We start from the raw sequence: 9,475 nt of genomic DNA, 5'->3' as shown, positions 1-9,475 counted from the left end.
AAAGAAAAAAGTTCATGGAAAAGATGTGTTGTAAAAATGTGTATACAATTTTAAATTTCCTTTTGCACCAAAATGAACTCATACTTTAATTCAGTCTTTCTCTTGGCTCCTCCACCAACTGTGATCTTAGACAAGTCAAATATCTGAAAGTCAGTTTTTCCTCCTTAAAACAGAGACAGCAAGCCAGGGGCCAGCAGGTGGCATGGTGGTTAAGGGCGCTGGGCTCCCAAATGGCCGACAGAGATTCAAGTCCCAGACCTGGTGGCTTGCCTTTTCACTTTCTCTAGCTTGGAATTTTAATGTGAGAGAATGGGTTTCAGGGAGGGCTTCCTGGAGGCAGAGCTCCCCAAGGTCTAAGTGTTGAACAGCAGCCTCTGAATCCGGGAGCCTAGTCTAAAACGATGAGCAGATCCTGCGAATGAGAACCGCTCAGAGACACAAACGGAAGTCCCGGGGTTTGGACAAGCAGAGGAGAAACCTGGCAGTCTTCCCGGGGGGCGCGTGGGGGGCTTAAAGGATGGCTAGGGACCCGCAGGAAACGAGCTAGCAGGGCGGAGCGCTGCTCCCCGGGGGCAGCAAGCGTCACCACCGGCCTGCCCTGCCCTGCCGTCCTGCACCGCCTGCCCTTCTCTCTCCTTCCAGCCAAGGGGCGGGCGCCGCGACCTAAGAGGCTGGCCTTCGAGCCCCGCCAGCCCCCAGCAGACCCGGAAGTCGGCCAGGCGCCTGCCTAACCAGCGGCACTCGGGAGCGCAGTCCCTGCCAGCCGCAGCTATGGGGCCGCTGCGCTGGCTGCTTCTGCTCCTGCAGCTTCAGCTGCTGCAGGCGCCAGAGGCCGGGCCCGCGGCCCCCATCCGGGCATTCGTGGTGCCCCACAGCCATATGGACGTGGGCTGGGTCTACACGGTCGAGGTAGGTGACTGCCGACGCTCCACCCGCGTCCCCTAAGGCAGCACCTGCCTTTCCCTGTGGGATCCAGAGCAGATTTGCGTCCTGGGTCCCATGCCACCGATCCAGAAGAGGGAGGACCAGCCTGTATTCAAATCCTGACCCTACCTTACGCTGGTTGAGGCGCTGCCTTTGGGCCAGGCACTTCCTGTCTCTAAACCTCAGCTTTCCCTTCTGCGGGGTGGTGCAGTGAGGGCAGTGGGGCCCCCAGTGTGGGAGCTGACCGCTGGTGAACCTGAAGCAGAAGCGGGTGGAGCACCTTCAGAGCAGGTGGACGTCCCGTCACCGCTGGGAAGCCCCCAGGACTGGATATTGAAGGCCAGATTAGGACCCTGTGCCCTGAGGACAGGTTTTGGGATTGGACGTGTGGCGACCTCGGGGTTCTGCTCAGGACCTTGGGCAAGGGGCTTCACTTCCTGGTCTTGCAGGAGCTGTGGTTCTGGTCCTCAGCTTCCCAGCACTGTTCTGGACTGCCGGGCCCCCAGACCTGCTCTGACTTGGGGTGCTGGACCAGGCCTTAAGGCAGCCCTGGAGTTCCTGGGATGGGCTGCGGTCCCAGCCCTCCTCTGCCCCGTGAGTGGGAGGGAGGGAAGACCTGCCATGGTCATCCGAGCAGACACGCAGTCACCTTTAGGCACAGTGCTCACGATGGCAGAGGCTGTAGGTCAGCTGACTCGGGCAATTCAGGAGGCAGAGTTGTTTCCCCTGCCCTAGCTCACTCCCCCAAAGCCATGCTGGGCCCCAGTGCACCTCTGTTTCAAGACCCTGCCTGCCTCAGGGCCTTTGCATCTGCTGTGTGCTGAGCCCCAAATGCTTTTCTTCCAAATACGGTGAGGCCTTCTCGGCAGCCCCGTCTGTCCCCTATTCCCTCTCCGCTTTCCTCCTGCGTGTGTATCTCCCGAGAACCTGTGGCCATCTAACGGTTCCTGCATTTTACTTATGGCGCGTTGTCTGCTTCTCTACCGAAACATAAACTCCAGCGGGCCAGCCCATTGCCTAGAGGTTAAGGGGGTAGGATCCCACACAGACGGCAGTGGCGCAAGTTCAAGTCCCAGTCCCATTGGCTTGCCCATGTCCAAACTGCAGACAGCCTGGAGAAGTAGACCATGTCCTTTGGGGAGGTGCCTTCTCCCCCTCCCTCCCCTCCCCTTTCCTCCCCTCCTCACCTCCTCCCCCCTCCCTTTCCCCCTCCTCCTTTCCCTCTCCCTCTGGTAAGCATATGTGCCCTCTGGCAAATAAAGAATTTATTTTTTTTAAAGAAAGAAGTATAAGCACCACAGGGCAGGGCTTCATCCATTTCGTCCCCTTGGTTCACTGCTTTGTCCTCACCGTGCCTGGCAGAGGAGGCTCTGTCCCCAGAGCTCCCAGCCCCGGGGGAGGTAGGCAGACCCACAGGGACAGCCAGGGGAGCATCCTCTCCACGTCGGCACCCACTTCCCCCTTTCATTTCAGCCCGAGAAGGCCCCTGTGGGTCCCTGGGACTGTACCTGCTGCCCCCACTGTGCCAGGGCCCTGTCTGCACCCTCCCTCAGGGAAGCTGCCCTGACCCAGGGCTGGGCTGGCGCACCCTGCCCATGTCATGTGTCCCGTCTGTTTCCTCATCTCTCTCCCTGGAGAGCGTGTCCTCATCAAAGGAGGAAGAGCAAATCTCCGTCTCCCAGTCCCGACCCCCTCTGTGTGTCTGGCCTGGAGTGGGTGCCTGACAGTCATTGGTTGAATGAGCCATGGGGATGCAGGAAGCCCCCTGTAGAAATGCTTGGAAGGTGGCCGGCCCCGGGCCCCTTGATTGAACTGGGTTTCTTCCTTCGCTCCTTGGGGCCTGGCGTGATGGCACTGCCTCCCCAGGAAAGCATGCGGGCCTATGCAGCCAACGTCTATACCTCAGTGGTCAAAGAGCTGACCCTCGGGAAGCAGCGCCGGTTCATCGCCGTGGAGCAGGAGTTTTTCCGGCTATGGTGGGATGGTATCGCCTCGGAGCAGCAGAAACACCAGGTAAAGCAGTTCACCAAGTGACACGACACGGTGGCGGGGGCAGCAGCGGGAGGGGCCGCTGGGGTGCCCAGGCAAAGGCCTGAGTGGGAAGCACAATGGGGCTGCTCTGGCTGTGGCGTAAAGCACGAGGCAGAGCCCCACGGGCTGTTCATGGGGCTCATTGACTTCGGAGTTGTGGTCACGCCGTGCCTGAGAGAGGTGTGTCTAATTCTGGCTTTCTGGCTATTCTGGAAAAGACTGCCAACTCTGGCGACCCCACTATGCATCCCCGAGAGGCAGCAGCCAGCCAAGTTGGGAGTCTTAACCTGGCTTCTTCCTCTCTGCCCACCTGGGCCAAGGTGCGCCAGCTCCTGGATGAAGGACGCCTGGAGTTTGTCCTGGGCGGCCAGGTCATGCACGATGAGGCTGTGACCCACATTGATGACCAGATCCTACAGCTCACAGGTTTGGCCACCCTACCTTACACCCACGGTCCCTCAGAATCTTTAATGGGGCTAGGACTGGGTGCCTGGACCCCCGTGTTCTGAGTCGCGGGGGACTGTGACCACTGAAAACAGTGACTCACTGGTGCCGTATTCATGGCTGGCCAGGAAAGCTCAATGGCAGGGTTAAGAGCATGGATTTTAGAGCTGGACGACCTAGGTATATCCTGGCTCTTGGTTCCCACCCCTGTAGCCCTGGACAGGGGTTATGACTCTCTGTGCCTCCGTTGTCTCCTCTGTAAGATAAATTTGAGGTAATACCTACTGAAAAGGGTTGTTGTAAGGATTAAATCAGAATCATTCAAATAAATAACTATAGCGACACCTGTGGTTCCCTAGTAAATGCTTAGTAAATGTTAGCTGCGTTTAGCACTACCACCACCACCATCACCACCTCCACCACCTCCACCATCACCTCCACCATCACCACCTCCACCACCTCCACCATCACCTCCACCATCACCACCTCCACCACCTCCACCATCACCTCCACCATCACCACCTCCACCACCTCCACCATCACCTCCACCATCACCACCTCCACCACCTCCACCATCACCTCCACCATCACCACCTCCACCACCTCCACCATCACCTCCACCATCACCACCTCCACCACCTCCACCATCACCTCCACCATCACCACCTCCACCACCTCCACCATCACCTCCACCATCACCACCTCCACCACCTCCACCATCACCTCCACCATCACCACCTCCACCACCTCCACCATCACCTCCACCATCACCACCTCCACCACCTCCACCATCACCTCCACCATCACCACCTCCACCACCTCCACCATCACCTCCACCATCACCACCTCCACCACCTCCACCATCACCTCCACCATCACCACCTCCACCACCTCCACCATCACCTCCACCATCACCACCTCCACCACCTCCACCATCACCTCCACCATCACCACCTCCACCACCTCCACCATCACCTCCACCATCACCACCTCCACCACCTCCACCATCACCTCCACCATCACCACCTCCACCACCTCCACCATCACCTCCACCATCACCACCTCCACCACCTCCACCATCACCTCCACCATCACCACCTCCACCACCTCCACCATCACCTCCACCATCACCACCTCCACCACCTCCACCATCACCTCCACCATCACCACCTCCACCACCTCCACCATCACCTCCACCATCACCACCTCCACCACCTCCACCATCACCTCCACCATCACCACCTCCACCACCTCCACCATCACCTCCACCATCACCACCTCCACCACCTCCACCATCACCTCCACCATCACCACCTCCACCACCTCCACCATCACCTCCACCATCACCACCTCCACCACCTCCACCATCACCTCCACCATCACCACCTCCACCACCTCCACCATCACCTCCACCATCACCACCTCCACCACCTCCACCATCACCTCCACCATCACCACCTCCACCACCTCCACCATCACCTCCACCATCACCACCTCCACCACCTCCACCATCACCTCCACCATCACCACCTCCACCACCTCCACCATCACCTCCACCATCACCACCACCACCACCTCCACCACCTCCACCATCTTCCCATTCACAGCCATCCCCGTCACCTCCGTCTCTGTCATCATTATCATCACCATCACCATTCACAACCATCACCATTGCCATCACCACAACCGTCCCCGTCACAGCCATCCCCATCATCATCACCAGCATCCCCCTCACCACCATCCCCCTCACCGCCATCACCGCCATCCCATTCCCGTCAGCTTCACTGTCACCATCCACAGCTATCGTTGCCATTTCCCGCGTGCTTTTTGCACGTAACACCTGACTCAGTCCAACTGGCAGATTGGCAAGGAGGAATCATGATTTCCAGTCTCATTTTCAGATGTAGGAACTGAGGCCCAAAGAAATGAAGTGACTCTCTCGAAGACAAATAGCCAGGACTTGAACCCAAGACTAGTGACCAAGGCCTAAGTCCCACAGTCATTCCACTACGACCTGGGCCTCAATTCGCAAAACATCCGGGTGGAATGGGACGTTGTCCAAGAACGTTTTTAGCACGCTTCCCCTCTCCCCTCCACACCTGGAGTCTCCCTGCACTGCAGGTCCTCACTGCCTTATTTCTGAACTTGGCTCAGTTTCTGGTCTCTGCTTCCGCCTGTGAACAGCGCTCTCGGCTCAGGCCCTGACAGCTGTCTTTTGTCATTTCCGTGGACGGGGTTCCTGCTGTGCACCAGGAGCTCACCCTGTGCCTCCTCCCTGTGCCCTCACACTCCTAGGATGGATGAAGGAAGCGAGGCTCCAAGAGGGAGCCACCAGCTAGCTCCCCGACTCCAAAGCCACGCTGGTGTCCTTTCCCCATTTAAAATAAGAGCCAGGTTTTCAGCACGCCCTGCCTCCTGGCCTCCCCCAGCCTCTGCTTCCTGCTCCTGTACCTGCTCCAGCTAAGGAGCCCCTCTTTACCATCTTTCCTTCCCCTGGCGGGGACCCCTGTCTGACGCATCTCTGAGTCCCCAGGGGCACAGGGGTGCTCACAGCTGGGTCCCCATCACCATCATACTCACTTGCCCACTCAGGCAAGTGCTGACCCTGTAGGCCTGACCTACAGCACGGCAACCAGCAGCCCCTGGAAACATGGGGTCACCTCACTTTGAGGCAGGAAGGGCCCCCTGGAACCCCACAGGACCCATTTCCAAACTCCCCCATGTTCACAGGGCCCCCAGAGAGCAGACACATGGGCCCCTTTCATGATGGCCACCTGGTCCCAGCGCTGTTGTCGGGCAGTCCCTTGGAGGGGTCATCTTACAGATGCCTGTTTGTAGAGGAGAGGTGCCGCCTCTGGCGCAGCGTTTCCAAGTCACGTCGCCAGTGCGCCTGGCCCAGTCAGCTGCGCCCCCGTTCCCTGGTGGCTGCCCCAGGCCCTTGCCCCTCTGTTACCTCTAGTTGACCCATAACAGCCTGGTAACAGGTGGTACTGCTAACAGCCCCATTTTACGGATGAGGAAACCGGGGCACAGAGAGAACTGAGGATTCATATGCAGCCCACAGCAGAACTGGGGCTTAAGCCCAGGCGTGTCTGGCCCCTACTCCTCCTCTGGCTGTAGTCCCCAGGGCTGGGGAAGAGTGTCTCAGATGCCCAGGGTGACCAAACCACATGCCCCCCGTGTTCCCAGGGACCCTGGGTGTGTGTTGGCTGCATGGTGGGCCAGTGTTTCTCAGGTGCACCAGGTGATGCATTCGAGGCCACCCCTCCCTGCGCCAGGTCCCCTCGTCCTCCCTCACACCTTTGCTGAGCCCCTGCTGCAAGGACGGCCTCCCAAGGTGGCTTCCCGGGCAGGACTCAGGGTGGGCAGGGTCGTCAAGGTCCCTGAGCTCCTCTTCATCATCGCTGGGGCTCTGATGCATCTCCACCACAAAACCTTTACAGCTCCCACCGGGGCCGGAGGCACTGGGCCTGTGCACAAGCTCACTGTCCTTGGCTGTCCCTTTCCCAGCCCCTGTTCTCCCAGTCACGCTGACATCCACCTTAAATTCAGATGTGACATTTCTAGTGAGTGGAATAGCATTTGTTCTCAGCACCTCCGTGGTTAGGGAAAGCCGGGCCGTGGGCAGCAGCCCCTGGGGATAGGAGCTTCCATCTCCCTCCCTGAGGTGACAGCTCCCAAACTCCAGCCCCGTCTTCCAGCCCCTTACCAGTGGTCTCTGTCTCTCTTGGGCCTTCCTCTGTCTCTGACTCCTCCCCACTCCACGTCGTCTAGAAAAAGAGGAAAGCAGCCCTTCCAGTGCAGGGCAAAGCCACGTTTCCCCCAGGTTGATTTCTTTCATGAGAGTGAGAGACAGACACACACACTCACATGCACACACACGCTCACACATTCACACACTCTCACACCCTCGCACACTCATGCACACACACACACACACACACACACACACACCCTCTCAGCAGAATCTCACCGTGACCCTCGAGCAGCCAGTTAGGGTCACGGGCACACGTAACCGCATGTGCGGTCTCTCAGGAAACCATACCGACAGTCCAGCCCGCTGGGTCCTTGGGCTCCTTCGCTTGAGCAGCACGCTGCACATCAAGCGGCCCCACAGCCACCTTTCTTCCCTTCCCTCCTCTCCTCTGCCTTGGGCCTGTGGTCTGGCTCTGCCCTGACACGCACTCATGAGCTATGCAGCTTTTTTTCTAAGGGTTTGTTGGTTTTGTCTGCCCTGACACGCACTCATGAGCTATGCAGAGTTTTTTTCTAAGGGTTTGTTGGTTTTTGGGTTTTTTGTTTTTTGGGGGGGCTGGTTTTTTGGGGGTTTTTTGTTTGTTTGTTTAGGTTTTTGTTTTTGTTTTTTTTAAGATTTTTGGTGTAGGGTGCATTTGCCATAGCGCAAGCACACTGCTGGAGAGAGACAAAGAGAGGGAAAGTGAGAAATCACCCCCCTAACTCCTAGGACCACAATCCCTCCTCCACTCTGCTCTGAAGATTTGGGGCATGCATGCACACATGCCCAGCATGATTTTCAAATGGCCAAGTCCAGGACTCGAACCGTGTGAGAATCCAACATCTTAACCACCACACCACCTCCTGGCTCCAGAGTTTAGGAGCTTTAACAGACCAAGTGACAGTGGCTCCAACAAGAGGGAAGGCTTTTTCTCTCTGCAGAAGAGTCTGCAGGTGTAGGCCATTCAGGGTAATTGGATAACTGCTCCACGGGGTGATTCAGGGACCCAGGTTACTTCAGTCTCATTGAAACTGGCTCACTCCACTGAGTCGTCATTCCAGCAGGAAGGGGAAAAGACCTGGTGGGAAAAGGCGGCTTCCTTGTATAGGGTGGCCCAGAACTTGCCCATGGCATGTTCACATGCCCCTATTCATGGCCCCCCAGCAGCAGGGGAGGTTGGGGACATAGTCCTTGATGTGTCAAAGCCCATTGGACAGAATGGAGGTGTTTGACCTCTGCTAGTTGTACAGGAGGCCGGGAATGTAGTCCCTGACTGGGAGTCCATGTGCCCTGCTAAAGCCGAGAAGACGTGTGGTTCCGTTACTAAGAAGAAGGGGAGACTGTATATTGGGGGCTAATTAGCAGTTTGATGTATTCATCACCTCTTTCAGCTCTCAAAAATGATTTCTCCTAGCTGTGCAGAAACCACAAATAATGGTGGCTCGAGGCTTAAAGGCATTTACTATTAAGAGGGTGAGCATGGTTCAGGGACTGGTTATGCAGTTCCTCGATGTCCATGATTCTCACGTATCTGCCCTCATGGTCACAGTAAGGCTGCCATAGCTCTAGGTCTCAGGGTGTCGTACATTCACATTCAAGGTAAGAAAAGAGGAAAGGGGGTTTTCTTCCTGACTCTTCTTATTAAGGAGGGAAATCTTCCCCTGAAGCTCAGCAGGATTAATGTAAACCTGTTATTATTAATACCTATATCCACAGATCATGCTGCCGGCCCCAACCCAGTAGCACGGCCTTTAAGTGCTATGTGTGTGGAGCTGATCCCCACCTGGCTGACCGTGGTTCAAACCTGGCCCCAGTGCTGGGCACATGTACCTGTGTGCTCCCAAATCCGGACAGTATAGAGAAACAGAGAAAGGGGGAACTGGAGCATAACCATGCCCCGCTTGGGGGTGGGGTGTGCTCGCTCACTCTCTCTCTCTCTCTCTCTCTCTCATGAGTACACGTGCTCTCTGGCAATAAAAGAAAAAATTTTAAGATAAACTTTAGCACACTAAAAATGTGATTTTTTTGTTTCTTACTTTTTTAGAGAGATTTATGCTATGGGGCGCATGTGCTCACTGGAGAGACAGAGAGACACAAAGTGAAAAATCACCACCACCCCCGGGGGATGGCCATGCTGCAATCCCTCTCCTCCATTGTCCCCTTGGAATTGGGGCACATATGCACACATGTCCAGTGTATTTCGAGCCACCAGGTCTGGGACTCAAACCACCGTCAACCATGTGAGAGTCCAGTGCTGTATCCATTACGCCATCTGCTGGCCTGTGAAGAGTTCATTTGAGCAAATATCGATTCATGAATCAGGCAGCATTGGGCTACAGG

At 56.7% G+C, this 9,475-nt stretch overlaps 1 protein-coding gene across 1 annotated transcript in view; it reads left to right on the top strand.

Annotated features, from left to right (window-relative positions):
- Positions 1 to 692: 692 nt before the first annotated feature.
- MAN2B2 (mannosidase alpha class 2B member 2) overlaps positions 693 to 9,475 on the top strand; it is a gene marked incomplete in the record, with an annotated part of 41,378 nt that continues 32,595 nt past the window's right edge. Inside the window, 3 exon segments of the mRNA XM_014589831.2 lie at positions 693 to 909; positions 2,791 to 2,937; positions 3,276 to 3,381. Coding sequence (XP_014445317.1) covers positions 772 to 909; positions 2,791 to 2,937; positions 3,276 to 3,381 — 391 coding nt within the window.

Source organism: Tupaia chinensis, unplaced genomic scaffold (assembly GCF_000334495.1).
Source record: "Tupaia chinensis unplaced genomic scaffold, TupChi_1.0 Scaffold000384_1, whole genome shotgun sequence".
Lineage (NCBI taxonomy): Eukaryota > Metazoa > Chordata > Mammalia > Scandentia > Tupaiidae > Tupaia > Tupaia belangeri.
This window is presented reverse-complemented; position numbering and strand designations above follow the sequence as displayed.